Source organism: Babylonia areolata, chromosome 6, assembly GCF_041734735.1.
Source record: "Babylonia areolata isolate BAREFJ2019XMU chromosome 6, ASM4173473v1, whole genome shotgun sequence".
Taxonomy (NCBI): Eukaryota; Metazoa; Mollusca; class Gastropoda; order Neogastropoda; family Buccinidae; genus Babylonia; species Babylonia areolata.
Window position 1 is genome coordinate 48,312,393 of NC_134881.1, and position 17,655 is coordinate 48,330,047.

The 17,655-nt window shown below is 37.9% G+C and overlaps 1 protein-coding gene across 5 annotated transcripts in view; it reads left to right on the top strand.

The window, feature by feature from the left end:
• Positions 1 to 17,135, top strand: part of LOC143283106 (synaptotagmin-1) — a 96,755-nt gene extending 79,620 nt beyond the window's left edge. For 4 of the 5 annotated variants that reach the window (XM_076589212.1, XM_076589211.1, XM_076589213.1 and 1 more), the window contains 2 exons: positions 7,293 to 7,426; positions 8,492 to 17,135. In XM_076589212.1, coding sequence (XP_076445327.1) covers positions 7,293 to 7,426; positions 8,492 to 8,677 — 320 coding nt within the window. In that variant the 3' untranslated portion in view covers positions 8,678 to 17,135. The remainder of the gene's footprint in view (positions 1 to 7,292; positions 7,427 to 8,491) is intronic. The other variant, XM_076589214.1, reaches the window with a different exon arrangement.
• Positions 17,136 to 17,655: the final 520 nt, after the last annotated feature.

The window sequence follows — 17,655 nt, forward strand, 5'->3', positions numbered from 1 at the left end:
TTGAATGAAGCTTACTGAAACACAACAGTAAGTAATAAAAAAAAAAAACTACACTGTTTTTCTTTATTTTAGTCTTTCAGAAAAAGGCGATATATTGAGGTCCAGTGTGCGGCATGCAGTTTGGGCACATTAAAGAATCATTGGCAACCACTGCTGAGCACATTACCAACATTCTTATTTGCTAGCAGTTGTGGGATAGGGCCCGAGTTTCAGTAAAGCTGTTCTCTGTCCATTCAGTGATGTCTTTCCACTTCTTTCGCTGTCTGCTTCTTCTCCTTTTCCCCTGAACTATTCCCTGAAGGGTGGTCTTTTTTCACTGTGGTCAGGAGGTCTTCACACCAACCAATGTACTGTCTGGTGGTTTTTCTTCTTCATTTGTTATGTGGTCTTTGTAGGCGATTCACTGTGGTCAGGAGGTCTTCACACCAACCAATGTGCTGTCTGATGGCTTTTCTTCTTCATTTGTTATGTGGACTTTGTTGGAGATGCCAATGAGTCTCCTCAAACATCTCATTTCGACTGCTTGCATCCTTCTCTGAAGCTCTGCTGAGAGTCCAGGCCTCGCATGCTTAAAAAAAAAAAAAGAATAAAATAAAATAATAATAATAATTTTTTTTTTTTTTTTTTAAAGGAAAAAAAAAAAAGAATAGGACCAGTGCATGTAAGAGCTTCAGCTTTATTCTGAGACTGATGTTCTGGTCTCTCCATATGGGCTTCAGCCTTGCCAGTGCTGTTGCAGTCTGTGCAGCTCTTGACAGTATTTCGGCCTTGGACCCTTCTTCACTGATGATGGCGCCAAGGTACTTAAACTGCTTCACAGTTTCCAGCTGTTTGCTGCTGACATTTATCTTATTCGTTTTTTCGGCACTTATTTCAGTTCCATATTTGACTGATGTTTTGTCCAAGCGGTTCACCAGTTTTGCTAGTTCTTCCACACTGTCTACCAGCCCATCAATATCAGTGAATTAGAGATTTATGATGGTACGTCCTCCAGTGTTGAAAGTGCCAGAGTGTCCTTCCAGGGCATCATCATTATACATTCCAGAAGGATGTTGAAGAGGGTTGGAGAAATAGAAGACAGCCTTGATGGACCCCAACTGACTTGTGGAACCAGTCGCTGACAGTTTCTTGAATAAGGACTGCACAGATGGGTTTTGCATACAACTATTTGATGGTGTTGATCAGCTTTGGCCCATGTTGTTCTGCTTCATGGTTGCCCTCTTAAAGTTGATGAAGACATGGTGGATGTTTTGTTGATGTTGGCTATATATATCTCACAGAACACAAAGGTTGAAAATCTGTTCTGTGGTGCTTTCCCACTGAAACACAACTTGTTCTTCTGCAATGACTTCTTGTGCCTATGGTCTGAGTGTGTTCAGGATTACTCTGAGCATCACTTTGCTTGTATGGCTGATCAGACTGATAGTTATGTAATTCTGGCATAGTTATAAGTTGCCTTTCATAGAGAGAGTGATAATTACAGACTTTGTCCATGTTGTTGGCCATTCTCCAGACTGTAGATTTTGTTACAGATTCTGGAAGGGACATCTGTTACTGCCTCTCCTCCTTGTTTTATCAGTTCAGCTGGTATGTTGTCGATGCCTGCTGCTTTTCCATTCTTCAGTGATCTTATTGCTTCCTCCACTTCTTTACACAGTACTGGAAAGTCATCATTGTTGGCTCCCGGTGTGAGTGCATTTGTCTGATGATTGCAAAGTTCTAAAATATTATGTCCATCTGTTCACAGTGTCTTTTTCTTCTGTGAGACATTTTGCTTCTTTGTCTTGTATCATGCTGACTATAGACTGCTTTTGCTTTTTCATATCTTTAACAACTTAGATGCCTTTCTTCTGTTGTTGTTCAGACAGTCTACTATTCTATTGTACTTTTCTTCAATCCAGTCCTCTTTGCCTTTTTTCATGCCTTGTCTGATCTTTTTGCTGACTTTGTATTCTGCTGTTTTTGTTGTGTACCTGGCGTTCTTCATGTTTCTTCAATTGTCACACATGTCCAAGATCTCCTCTGTGATCCAATGCTGAGTTTTCCGGCAGCGTTTTCCAAGCAGTTCACTGGCTACTCCAGTCATTACTGGGTTGAAAGTGGTGTCATCACGTCTGTGTCCACATCAAGTGCTAGCCATGGTACAAACCTTATGCCAATTGTTGCTTTGAAGGATTCAAAGATGGAAGGATCCTTTAGTCTGTCTAGGTTGAATTTAAATCTGGTGTTTCTGGCTTTGTTGATCATTTTTAGGTTGACTCTGAAGTTCATGATAACAAGATCCTGATCACTTTCAGTTCTGCATGAGATCATTCTGGTCTTTGCTCTGTTAATGCCCAACAGGAATCCATGTTGTACCAGGATGTAGTTGACCTGGTTGTGATGTGATCCACATGGTGCATGCCATATACAGCACTATGAAGCCTTGTGTTTCCCAAGTGTGTTGGCCAGAACCATGTTGTTGTAGCTTGCAAACTCCAGTACTCACAACCCTCACTCAGTGCTGGTAGTGTTACAGGAGGGGCCTCAGTACTTCTTCCAGTTTTTTAGAAAGTCAGTACTGACCATTGCATTCCATTCTCTTTGGATGATCAGCATGTTTTTCTTGTCAGTCCTCAAGAAAATCTTGGAGTTGTGTGTAGAATTCCTCCACTTGTTCATCATCATAATCTGAGGCTGGAGCAAAGAGTTGTATATTGCAGATGTTGAAGTGTGCTGTCCGCAGTCCAACAGTAATAATCCTGCTGGATACTGGACAGTATCCAAGGACAATGTTCTTGATGTTCTTGTTGACAAGGAAACTAACTCCATTGATGTGTTTGTTCAGGTCACCACTGCAGTAGAGAACATGTCCTTCTGTTTGATGTTCACCCACGCCTGTCCATCTGACTTTCCAGAGTCCTACGAGGGCCCTTCAATAAGTCTTGCAATACAGCAATTCTAGGAAAGTTACAAATTTTTTTTCTCCACCTTTTTGAAGAACTCTCCCTCAGCTTGTATGCACTTCATTATCCTCTCAAACCAAATTGTCATGACGCCAGCCACATGACCTCGGGTATGTCTATGAGACCCTCGAAGAAGGCTAGAGTATCTTCTGCACACTGAAACTTTTCCCCCTTGCAACTGCTGCTTTGCCTCTGGAACAAAAAACAACCACAATGGACTAAGTCAGGAGAATATGGACGATGAGTGACCAGTTGTACACCATTCTCTTTCAGGAAGTCTAGAGTTGCAGCAGCTGTGTGAGCTTGGGCATTGTCATGATGCAGCAATAGCCACTTGTTCCACTTCTTCAAACACCTCTGGGAGGCGGACAGTGACATACAACACAGAGTTTACTGTCCTTCTATCTTGGAGGCGTACAGTCGCAACGTGGCCTGGTTTTGCAAAGAAACATGCAACCATTTATTTGGAATGACTCTTGGAACGATGGAATTTTGTTGGTGCTCTTTCATCTGGAAAGGCCCAAATGGCTGACTGTTGTTTTGTTTCTGGATCGTACTGGTACACCCATGTTTCATCCCGTTATGATGTCCCAAGCACGATCTAATCGTCCACCATCAACTTTTTGCAACACGTAGGTACACCATTCAACCCTACCCTGTTTCTGCTCTTCTGTCAAGTGGTTAGGTACTCACCAGGCATAATACTTCCTTACATCGAGGTGTTTATGAAGGATGGTGCTCATGTTCCCTGATGAAATCTTATCTTCTTCATTTCATCAATGGTGACACAAAGGTTATCTTTGATCATAGACTTCACCTGGGCCATTTTTTGGTTGGCTACCACTGTTACAGGTCGGCCACAGTGGTCATGATCTTTCAGGGTAGGTCTTCCACATCGAAACTCCATGTAACACCTAAAGACTGTGGTCTGTGATGGTGCTTGCTTCCCAAAACAATCCAACAAACTTAGGAAGCATTGCTGACTACTTGTTCCCTGGCGAAAGTCGTACAGCATCATGGCTTGAAAATCCCGCTGGCTCAATTACACCCCCAAAGGGACCGTCACCCTTACCTGACATTTTGCCATCCTGAACACAAACGGTTCTACGTAGCAGAATGAAATTTGACTTTATACCTATTACGACACTGTTGTAAAGAATGACGTTATTATGATAATTGTGACATCAATAGTTGCATCACTTATTGAAGGGCCCTTGTACGATATGCCAGGTATACTGTTTATAGGTAGGTCCCGCCGCTATGTAATGCTATGCAACTATGGCCGACAGATTGTATTTTTAGCACTTTTCACTTCGCCCTAGCAAGCGCAGTGCTGCATACATCGAGCTGAAAGATATATCAAAAAATAAAACCGCCTTTGTTCGTTCCTGTCAGTGTTTTTTTTTTTTTGTTGTTGTTGTTTTTGTGTGTGTGTGTGTGTGTGTGTAAGACAGTGTAAGTGAAACTGGGCGTCCGAAATGGATCGAGTGTCTTTCGCTCTTCGAAACGCAGCGCGGTAAACCAATTTGCCGACGTCTGCCGGCTTCTGGCCTGAGAGGGTTGGTGACAAAAATAGGTTACGGCCATTGCTCTTTACAACCAATCGACTTAATAAGAGACCTATCAAATAAAAGATCACGTTCTCAACTTTTACGTGGGCTAAGTTTCCAGTTGATACATTTTACTCGATTTTTTTTTTTTTTTTTTAACGTGGCTCAAATTTACCTATTTTTCTTGACGCTCCTCTGCGCTTCCAGACAAAATAAATCTTCTAGTCAAACCCATCACTGAAAAATTAATTCTTTCAACTTTAAAATGCTTTATAAAATGACCCAAAAGCTTTTAAGGTGCAGCGTCCGTTTAACGAAAAAGTCACGGTGGAGACCTCGTATTTTTTATACCACTGATCAAACTAGATCTATTTTTTAGATCTGAGGTCTCAATGCCCAGCTTCGTGGAAGTCTTGTTGCATCGTTCAACGTAGTTGAGGTTTTGATTCAAATACGGGGGGAATTTTTTTTTTTTTTTAATTTGGAAACCAACTTTACATTACTTATTTTATTAAGTATTTGAATGATAGGTTTCATAATTTTAGTTAATACCATCGTTTTCTGTTGTGAAAAAAAATTTCTTTCCGACAATGAAAGACAGCCAAGAACTCTGTCAAAATAGCAGTCGAATTTTTCATTGAGAATTTAAGTTCATTAATGGTCTTGCTCAACCTTGTGATCGCACAACATATACTTACTCAATTTTCATACTTCTGTTTTATTTCACACACACACACACACACACACACACACATATATATATATATATAGAGAGAGAGAGAGAGAGAGAGAGAGAGAGAACCTAATGAAAATAACACTACAATGGGTACATTTGATGCTACATGTATTGTAAGACTGTTGTTTCCTTTCAACCTTTTTATACTTCAGCACTAATAGGGAGCATGCATTAGTTCAGCTGGATGTCTGTACTTTAGAACTGTTCCGGTACGATCAGCTGTGCTGATTAATAGTAAATAATGATGTATAAACAAGAAAACAATTACATAAAGTGATGCACACATATTGATTTTGAAACGCACGCAAGCACGCACAAATCCTGAAAAATATCAAAAAGGATAATCATTTTTAGCATTAATGCAGCACATTATCCCCGATCGTCTTGAATAAAGCTTATTTGTTTGATATAATCTTTTCAAAAGCTGTCATTTATCAAGATGTATTGTTAACATTTGCTGTCTTTTAAGTATACAGTTTTTCCTGAACCTGAAAATATCCTTAAATGTTCTGGATCTGGATCAATACGTCGCTACATCCATTTACTGGCATAAACGCGACCGGGGGGGGGGGGGGGGGGGGGGTGCGCAGCACGTTGATGTTACTGGCTTCTGGCTTTTGCCAGAGCCGATTAAAACTATCCACTGACTTTTTGTGGACGATGGTATCGTCTAGATGGTTCCACTCAGTTATTGTTTTTGGAAAATAAGAGTATCGGTACTGGTCGGTGTTTGTTTCAGGGACACAGTTGCATCTATCATTGTTTCTAATATAGTTCTCTACATGGTTTTGCGACAGGTATGTGCTCTTGTCTCTCGTGGAGCGGATGTTTATGTAGATGCAATATTTTTGGAGTTTCTGTCATTTTAGTAAAGTAACGCTACCATCAAAACTGCAGGATCGGACATGCAGAAAATAAGCATTTTCCTCAGAATTTATGACACTGGCATTCAGCCAGTAACATTAACAGCCAACTAAAAAAATCTGAGGTCTTCTGCGTACTGTACCATGTTGATCATATATGAAGAGTTTTGATTATGAGAATGTATTAGTGGCAATTTTACACGGGTTCTAAAACGCCATTTTGTGAGATTGGCTAAAATCGCGGAATTTTTGGAAAATTCAAAACTCTATGTCACAAAAACTGTTCGAGATATTGCTTTGAAATTTAGTTTGGCTTCTTACTTTATTGCACTCTTTCATTCCTGCAAATGTGAGCCTTCTGCTATGAATTTGAAATTTTGGCCGGGCCTGCCTACTGTTATAAGTCCATATAAAAGTCTTTCCTGTCTGGGCCAGTGTTCTTATGTTCCAGGTGGCAGTCACAATGTTATCTCTTCCACAGATCTCCCTGTAGATTTTCCTCCAGTCACACACTTGTCTCTACCCCAGAGACTGACAGTAGACGCTCTCCTTGTTACGTCTGGGCAAAAACTGAGCCGTCATGGTTATTGGTGTTTTGTTCTCCACACAGTGGGCACATCAAATCTGGCGGAGCCCATCCCTCCCCAGATAAGATTTTCTTGTAACTAGTTGCAGAGGAGAACCTCTGACCTGACTGTGACAAGCAACAAAAATATAATACAATAGATCACACACACACACACACACACACACACACATTATAAAAAAAAAAAGAAACACACCCCCCAAAAAAATAATGAGGACAGATGACACAGTTTCTAACACAACAGGGATGTTTGTAATAATTGTCCTTCCATAATTCTCATTTATCATTGCAGCATATACATTACCTGACTGTGATCAATCAATTTTGTTTCCCTCAGTGTACTGTATTGCTATCTTGTTTTAACTTTACTTTTTGCAGCATTCATTGCAAACAGGTTTTGGAGCAGGCAGACTAAGTGTGCTTTCGTTCTTTCTTCTTCTTCTTATTTCTCTCTCTCTCTCTCACTTCTTTTTTTGGAATTATTTTTTTGCTTTTGTGCATTTGTATTTGTGTCCGCTTAACTTCTGTATATGTTGTGGTTTACTCTCTCAGTATGCTGGTTTGGTGCATGTTTATTTTTTTGTGCAATGTTGTTTGCATATGTTCCACTAGATCCCTATGTAAAGATCTCTTTGATGCTGAATGGGAAGCGAGTGAAGAAGAAGAAGACGACTGTGAAGAAGTGCACGCTGAATCCTTACTATAATGAGTCTTTTACCTTTGAAGTTCCCTTCGAGCAAATACAGGTACATTGGATTGCTATTTTTTATGTAAATGAATACTGTGTGTGTGTGTTTGTGTGTGTGTGTGCGCGCGCGCGCACTCACGCGTGCATGCGTGTGTGGGTGTGGGTAAGACAGAGACAGAGATAGATCATAATTATTTATACACTTTATAATATGTGCAACTAAGAGAAAAGCATTATGATCTTATTTTTCTTATGACTAGGTCAGCTGGATAGTATGCATGGATTTTGTTATTCACAATGATGCTGAAACAACTCTCTGATACATGTTGTAAATCTTCACAAGTGCAGTTCATTTTAATTCACTTGGTATTGATTTGAAATCATTAAAATTATTAGCAGAATAGTAGTTTTGAAAATTGTAGTGGTGTCATTGATGCTAAGGCAAAACAGAATACCTTAATATCTAAGTAATTTGATTCATTGATAACAAAAGATAAATCTTAAAATGAATCTTTTTTATAGGAGAAAAAATATATACCTTAATGAATCAGCTGATCAACTAATGATTCAAAATGAATTTTAAGATATGCATAAAATTAGGAGAAAGGAGTTTATTAGCAGAGTTCTGAACAGTTTTGTTGTCACTATGGTCTGTCTTCTAAAGACTTTCCAAATGCCAAATACATTAAGTTTTGTAGTTGTTTTTCCCTGGACAACGGGAACGCAAGACCCTTCTAATGCATGTGTTTTATCTCATTTGTTGAATGTGTTGCGTGGCAGATATTTGGCAAACTTCTCCAGAAGCTTTACTTAAATCTAATTCTTTGAAGATTTGTTTCAATAAAAGCAATGGTTTCATTTTTTAGAAACTTGTTGCCATGTAATACCAAATTATTTACAAAGAAGTCTGGCTTGTTTTTTTTTCCACTGAATTTAATTGAAAGCAAGTTCAATTTGTGTCTGCTTGTGATTTTGGTGGGGTTTTTTTATGATATTGTTATTATCATGGTTATTTGTTATAATTATTGGTGGCTGTGTTTAGATTTAGTTATTAAGGTGTGCTTTTTTAAATTTATTTTATCAAACACCATATTTAATCATTCTACATGTGTTTAATGAACAGAAAGTGACACTGATCATCACCTGCGTGGACTATGATCGGATTGGCACATCTGAGCCCATTGGCCGTGTCACACTGGGCTGCAGTTCCACTGGCACAGAACTGCGTCACTGGAGTGACATGCTGGCCAATCCACGGCGCCCTATTGCCCAATGGCACACTCTGCAGGAAGTCCCAGAGAAGAACTGAGGACAACCTGTTACCCATTTCACACCTCTGACTCCTTCGCTGAAGAATTCAGCTCAGTGGATTGCAGGCATGGCAGACTTTCTGGAAATGGAGAAGTTCCCTGGAGAAACTTAGATTTAGAGCAACCAGAGAGTTTGTTGCAAAGGGATCTATTGTGGGCTTCTTGTTATGGTTTTTTGTTTTTGTTTTTTGTTGAAAAATATGTCCAAGATGATATTTTTGGAATAATATTGATAAACCTCTCCATAGTATGGAGGACTGGTGCTAAGCAGCTGTGTATTAAGTTCCTGGTGTTACTTTCTTAGAAACAATGATAATTTAAGAAATATGCCTGCAGTGGCTGAAGATTGGATCAGGAGACGCAGGAGGAGAGACAAAAAGATCACTCTGTGGCATGGATGGGGATGGATGGGGTGGATGAGAGTGGTAGGTAGACTGGGAGAAGGGGGCTTAAAAGCTTGTTTTTATTGTGATGGAGGAGCATAATATACAGAACTCCAAATTTTCAGAACACAATGAACTGTTTCTCAAATCATTGTTTTATTTGCATGTAACGTGTTCTTAAGTGTGTCAGAAAAATTGCTTGTTTGTTTTTTTAATCCAAACAGCATTTTGAGGAACCCATTTTAACCTCTTCAGTGCCCCATGAGGTGTAGATACGTCTGCAAAACTGCTTATCTACTTGTTCCATGATGTACATATACATCTTTAAGTTGATGTGTCCCAATAGCCACCAGTCATAAAGCTTGATATGTCTACTTTAATTATCCATGAGGAGCAACAGCCAATCATGCTCTGTATTATAAATTCTGGATATTATTGTCAGTACCCCCCAACCCCCCCCTCCCGCCCATCCCCCACAATGCTTTCAAAATGGTGGATGACAGTTCACAACCTTCTCCTAGTTTCTTGAAACAGTAGTGTGTTACAGCCAAAACAATTGTGATTTTGCCATCCAAGATGTTGCAGAAGCTTTACAAGTTATTGATGTTGATGAATCAAGTGCTAGATGTGGCAAAATCTTGTTGGGTGGTTCACTTGACGTGACTGAAAATTAGAAATATAATTTGCAGAGAGGAGGGAGGGTGGAAATAGTTAAGAGCTAGATTTAGCCCACAAAGGAGAGAAAGCAGAACAGCAGATCAAGTATAGTTCTGTTGCTGACCTAGAGTTGACCTCAAATTCAAACCATCCACTTGTTCAGGAGGGAGAGTGAGAGTGATGAAGAGGTTGAACAGTTTTGTGCGAGTCGTGAATTACATGTACAGTATGGTTTTCGAAAAGCATGCTCGCATTGATGAAACAGCTATCATCTGCAAGCAAAACTATAACAGCGACCATCTCTCTCTCCCTTCCACTGCAGACCAACTGGTTCACTGTTAACCTCTTTGATTCTGTCTGAAGGTGAGCATCAGGTGGATGGGTGTGGCACAGGCAGGAGTTGGAATAGAAGAATGCACACACACACACACACACACACACACACACACACACACATATATATATATATATATATATATATATCATGCTTTCCCAGCTTGTAAAAACCAACCCACAAATAGTCCAAACACACCATGTGTATACAATTGAGAAACATGACATCACCTGCTTTGTTGTAAATAGTGTATATGGATACAATTAATGTTGCAAACACCTCTGGTTGGTTGCAAGAAGATGACCTATGGCAGGGATGCACCACACACACTAATCCTAACACACACTCAGCAGGGAAAGTGTGGGAGGGGGGGGGGGGTAAAAGAAGGGATAATGAAGGAGAGGGTTGAAATGGTGACTTAGGGATTAATTGTTGTGGCTATGATAGACTGTATGGCATTTGCAAGTGGGCTTAGCAATGATGTGACTTGATGCTGCATTTCAGTTATAGGCACCTGACACTATAACAAGTGTTTGTAATAACATTGTTCTGAAATATGTTCAAGATCCAATTACAAACTTTTTTTTTGTTATTGCAGTGTTAGCTGAATGGCAGAATGCTATCGTTTATTCATGTGTGTAAAAAAAAAAAAAAAGAAAAATTGAAAAAGAAAACTGTCATATTCTGCTAAAAAAATAAAATAACACAAAGTCAGCAACTGGCATACCTGTATTTGGTTATGACTGGTTGAAAGTTTGTAAAACTTTTTTGGACAATCTAGTAAAATGTAATCTGTGGCATCCAAATATTTATTGGACAAACAGTACAGAATTATAGAGATTTAATCCAGAGAAAACTGATCTCACACTCTTATGCATTGCCACAACATAGATCTACATGTGTACATAGACACGCACACACACACACACGCACACACACACACGCACACACACACTATGCACAACACATCTTATTCACAGACATTTTGAAGTATATGCATTCACACACACAAATGCACACATACACATGTATGTACACACAGGCATGCATACATCCCATTTCATGTTTATATTTTTTTCTCTTTTCTGTTCATATATTGCACGAGGAGACTTTACTCTCTAACTTTCCTCCATCGTCTAATCTTCACATCTGTGTGTGTGACTGTTGAATGCACTGCACTGACTGCTGGCTGCTGTGTGACACTGTCAGTTCTGAACTGAAACAGTTCTGCAGAAATGACAATATCTGCAACCTTCACAGGAGGTCACTGCTTGATTTTTTTTAAACTGAACAATATATATATATATATAGATATATATATATATGTCACTGTACTCTTGTGAATATGTATTTTCAGGTATAGCTGTTCTATTTGTCAATGTTTGTACAGTAAGAGACGAATTTTAATGTATTTCATTGAAGAAGCTGTATTTTACCTTATCATTCATCATTCAAAACATTATATTTTACTTGATGGCAAATATATAAATGTATGATTATTATAATTATGATTATGAAACGTGCAGTATGTATTCTGCCTCTGTTCAGTGTAATGTCAATGGGTCTTCACAGTATAAAAGAAAACCACATTGAAGCTCTTAGACTTAAGATATATTCACATACTGTTTGTCAATTGTCACTTTACTCCATTGAGGTAACTACTTTGTCATCTTATGACCAAAAAAAAAAAAAGACAAAAAAAAAAGAAAGAAGAAGATAAAAATTAAATGAGCATGGAGTAATTTGAAACGACAGGGTTCAGAAGTGTGTCTTTTCAGCACATAACTGTGCTTTGCTGCATATTAAGACAGGGATTAGAACTGGCAGGGGACTGGTAGGGGGACAGTTCAGAAAGTTTACAGGAAAAAGAAAACAAACAAGAATTTAAAATGTCCCCTCTGGACAAGGACAACAATGATTACGTTTTGGTGTTGCAAACTCCTGTTAGATGAGTTTCACTATAATTGATTACAGTCATTGGTACCATGCTTAAGATCTACATAAAAAAAAAGCTCAAACTGTAGTCAGAAAATATCTTGGTGCTGCGCAGATTTTCAGAGAGGAATTAAAGTGAATTTGTTCCGTGTTTTAAAAAGTCCTTTTTTCAGTATTGATGACAACACACACCAAAGAAGAGACATAACATGTGATGTAAACTGTCAGTAATTATTCTTAAGTTCCAAGTCTTTTTCACTAGTAAGTTGAATGGATTCCAAGTCAGGAAAATGGTTACTCCTCTGACTCAAGTGCACTGACTTTTAGATGGCTGCGTGAAAAGGAAATTGGTTTACAGCCATCAGTTTTCCATCTTAATTTTAGAAATCTCAGTCCTGAGAGTTTAAGAAATCCACACAGAACTCACTGAAGTAAGAAATCCATAACTTAGTTTTCTCTCAAACTGGTAATTTTATTTGTCTATTTCATATTTGAATAATTGCTTGCTAGCACTGTACATTGGTTCCCCATTGAAGCAAGAATTAAATACAGTTGCGTGTCTCTGTTATTCTGCTTTCCACTCCTTGGGACCAGCATATCTTTCTGACCTTAACAGTGTTCACACTCCTGCAAGAAATCGCTGCTCTTCCTCTGACTGTTAGCTTTTGAAACTTCCTTGTGTCAATACAAGGGCCTATGGTGAACGTTCTTTCTTCTTTGCTGCTCCTCACATCTGGAACAACCTTCATCATATCCGTGCACCTGATTCTATTTCTGCTTTTCGCTCAACACTAAAAACTCATATTTTTAAAACCTGTCTATGAGCACTCTCAGATTCCTTGTTCTCCAACACCACCCATGTCAGCTCACTTTGGATGTTTGAAGAGTGAGAAAGAGAGAGTGTGTGTGTGGGGAGTGGGGGGTGGAGGAGGGGGGTTGAAAAAGAGTGGTCATTAATTATTTATGTAACTTGTAATATTTTTCTTTCATGTAAAGCGCACTGAGCTCTTAAAGAGAAAGGGCGCTATATAAATGTACAATATTATGAGGCGCTATATAAATGTACAATATTATGATTATTATTACTAGTATTATTATTGTAAATAATCTAGATATACAAGGTATATGGGACAATATACTGTCTTCTTTTCATTCCACAAGATCAGGGGATACATTACCTTTTTGAGTCTATGTTTTAACCCGGTGTTCGGTTGTCTGTGTGTGTGTGTGTGTCCGTGTGTCTGCGTGTCCGTGGTAAACTTTAACATTGACATTTTCTCTGCAAATACTTTGTCAGTTGACACCAAATTAGGCATAAAAATAGGAAAAATTCAGTTCTTTCCAGTCATCATGTTTAAAGCAATATTGCACCTCAGGGATGGGCACAAAAAAAATAAAAAATAAAGCCTAATTATATGCAAACTGCATTTACTGTTATATTTATATTTTTTGTATTCTCTAAACTTGGCAATTTGATCTGATATTCTGACCCAACAACAAGAGCAGTCATTATTATCATTTTTTGTTCAAACAGGAACTTCTTTTGCTAAGCATGGAAGTTTTATTTATTTCGCAAATGTTTTGGTGCAGATAGCAAAGAAGGGAAATTACTCTGTAATTAATGCTAGGGGAGTTAATTTGCTCTTTCTCATCTTAAACATTACATTTTGAAATTATACTCAATACATAAAAAGCTTGGATTTTTTTTTTAGTGTATCACAAGTGAGTCTTGAAGGCCTTGCCTCTCTTGTCTACCCTGATATGAGAAGAAGAAAAAAGTATCCATTTGTCTGACAGATCTCAACATAACATAGTAATGTATTCTTTCTCATGGAATCAGTTTGCAGTGTAGCTGGTAAGATGAACAGCAAATACTCTTGTTTTTTGCTCATTTTTGACTCACTTGTGTAAACAAAGTAAGTCTATGTGACAACCCATCATTCAGTTGTGTGTGTGTGTACATGTGTATGTGTGTGTGTCTGTTGTAAACTTTAACATTTCCATTATTCTCTTGAAATATTTTGTCTGTCAATACCAAATTTGGCTTAAACATAATATGAAAAATAATCTTCACAGTCATACTAATAATAGGTTGTAAGTCTCCCGAATTAAGCTATATTTCCGTATCATCAACAGGTTGTTTCGTTGAGATTTGTTCCGAAATCTGAAAATTCTAAAACCGCTTTCCACTGAGTTGCTATAAGGCACTCACTTGTGTAAACAAAGTGAGTCTATGTTTTAACCCAGTGTTCGGTTGTCTGTGTGTGTGTGTGTGTGTGTCTGTGTGTCCGTGGTAAACTTTAACATTGACATTTTCTCTGCAAATACTTTGTCAGTTGACACCAAATTAGGCATAAAAATAGGAAAAATTCAGTTCTTTCCAGTCATCTTGTTTAAAACAATATTACACCTCTGGGATGGGCACAAATTTTTTTTTTAAATGAAGCCTAATTATATGCAAACTGCATTTACTGTTATATTTATATTTTTTGTATTCTCTAAACATGGCACTTTGATCTGATATTCTGACCCAACAACAAGAGCTGTCATTATTATCATTTTTTGTTCAAACAGGAACTTCTTTTGCTAAGCATGGAAGTTTTATTTATTTTGCAAACGTTTTGGTGCAGATAGTAAAAAAGGGAAATTACTCTGTAATTAATGCTAGGGGACTTAATTTGCTTTAAACTGATCTTTCTCATCTTAAACATTACATTTTGAAATTATACTCAATACATAAAAAGCTTGTGTGTTTTACTCTCAGTGTACAGGGCTTTCACTATGTTCATTCGCCCAAGTGGTCTTTTTCAGAAAATACTAAAATCATTACGAGTGGACTTTACAGATCTGTTGGCTGAGCCCTGAAGGTCATGGGCAAAAATCAATTGCGTACACATATTTATACACATTCAAAGCGCGTGCTCATATTCTTCGCGAACGTGAACGACGCCATTTTGTTTCAAGTTGTTGACCTGCCCGTTCAACCCTATATTCAATGGACAATACACGATAACATGTGATAGAAAGTTGGAGAAGGAGACCGTTAAATATTTATTCAGAGAGATTTGTGAACGCCTCATCACTTACTGGATTATGCCCCAAACTGCCATAAAAATATCCATAGAATCAGTCGGAATTCACAGTTAAAAATTGTAAACCATGCGAGTTAATACCCTTGAACTGATTTCCAGTCTTGACTTTTCTCAAAATGAAGTCCTTTTCACTTCATACGACGTTTAGAAGTACTTGTACTTGGCTCTACATGTTATTAGTTTAACAAAATACTAAATTTTCATATCAGCTTTAAAACTATAAAACTAGAATGAACATAAAAGAGAAATTGAATCCACCGTGCCGTACTACATTCACGGCGGGTGTAACTAAACTTGTACATCTATCTAGATCTAGTGAAAACGGCTAAATGTTGCAGTGTGATTGCGGGGATAGCCATTAAAAAGAATTTTTTTTTTTATTGCCCTTAAAGATTTTTTGAATGCCCAAGATACACCAGAATAATATGATTTAAACAGCGTTCTCACTATGAATACCGCAATTGATTTATCGCCCTTTAAAAAAGTATGTTCAAATGTTAAATTTTAGAACGTCAGTTAAGGAGCCACAATAGTGTAATGGATAAGGCAGTTTCTTCTCACCCGAACACGCGGGGTTCGAATCTGGTTAGGACTTTTTTTCCTTTTTTTTTTTTTTTTAAACGCGAAGCTTTATAATAACAAATACAGAACACATTTTAACGTGTGGGTTTTTTTGTTTTTTGTTGTTGTTTTTTGTGTATCACAAGTGAGTCTTGAAGGCCTTGCCTCTCTTGTTCTCATTTACAATTATAAGGAAAGAAATACAGATTCTGGACAGAACACATACTGACTACACCATTGACATGTTTACTGCATATACTGCATATAAATAATTTAAAGTGGACACTGAATTAACTGGAATGAACATCAAATAAAAATTGAATGGATCGTTTCTTTCAGCCCGTTGTAGAATGGTCCGTGCAGATCCAGAGAGCTACCTTGTGTTGCGATGTGACTGAAGTGATGTCAACGTTTCCTTTACCGCTGACATAAAAGAATAAGTTAGATAAAATAAAACACACAAAAAAACATGCTTTAAACTGTGTTATTACGTCCAATAGTATGACGTTTATTCATCACACGAAGAAGAAAACAACAACCTTGCTTTGAATATTAGATTTAGGCAAATGACGTCAGATGCGCTGCAGCAATGGGGCTCAGTCAGCTTGCTTCGGAACTGAACATGTGTGGTTCTATACCGATACCGCTTGCATGTCTTTTCTTCTTCTTCTTCTTTTTTCTCCCAAGCTGATCGTATGTATCATATTTAATACAGGATGTTTTTTAACGATTTTTTTTTTATCTCTCTTATTTTGTTCTCCTCGTGATTCCTTTACTGGATAAAGCGCGAAGCACAAGAGAGCCTTGAAGGCTCTGCCTTCTGTATTTTCTTATTATAACTTGGTCACTCCCACAGAATCACTTGGACACTGGCAAAAATACCATGCATTGAAGCTCATCACGAAGGATGCTTTGTTTTACACAAGTGAACAATACAGATTTTGAGGAGGGTATGTCTGGGAGGGAAAAGAATTTCTGGCCCAAGGCTTCTTTTTTTGACTCGCTGTGTTACATTACAAGCCAAATCTGTGACCCACATTTTATACTGGTATATTTCCAGCTATTTCCTTCGCTCACATTGTTCCAGTAATCTGAATCCTCCATTTTTGATGATTTGAAATAAAGACACAATTAAAATGCTTGTATATAGCAATAAATACACATTTTGATGAAGAAATAATGAATATTCAATCTAAGATCATACATTCTTGGTGCAGGTGTTAGTATTTATAAACTTTTCTTCAGTGGGTTGGTAATTAAAACTCAAGGTCACATGCATACATATAGATTGATGTAAAGATTCAGAATGGTATAAGCCATCTATGCTGGAATGGGCTGGAACACGTGGATTAGCTACTTTGTGAACTTGAACCATGTGGTTGCAATGTACAGGAAAAAAAACAGGTGTTACTGGACAAACATGATGTTCTCATTGGTCTTGTACAGTTTAGGCCTGCACCCTTGGTGAAGAAATTAAAAGTAATTGTTACAGATCCTTTCGCCTGTAAGTGTGAATTTATGGAGCATGTGTTGGGGAAAAAATGCGTGTGTTTGTGTGTGGGATGGGGGTGGGAGGGGGGGGGGGGGCGGAGAATGAAAATATGTTCCTGTGCATACAGCAAGCATAATTCATTTCTTTTTCTCCTCTTCTTTATTTCTAACAGAAATAAAATGTTTCATTCATATTTCTTTCTCTCATTTTAGAAACCTGTGTTTCGTGTGTGTGTGTGTGTTCGTTCTTTAGTTTAGCGTCTTTCACATCTGTGATTTTTTTTTTTTTTTTTTTTTTTTAAAGAAGAAAAAAAAAGAGGGGGGGGGGGGGGACGGAAGAGGAAAACAGAAAAGGCAGAAAACTAACATGCAATTACGTTTAACAGTAATAATTCAATAATGATAGCAATAATTTGAAACCATTAACGCGATTCTGAAGTACATTAAAGGAATGTAGAAATTGGGCTTTCAACTAATGCCTGTGAAAGTAGGGCCGTAAGAACCTCGTCAAAAATAACTTTCCA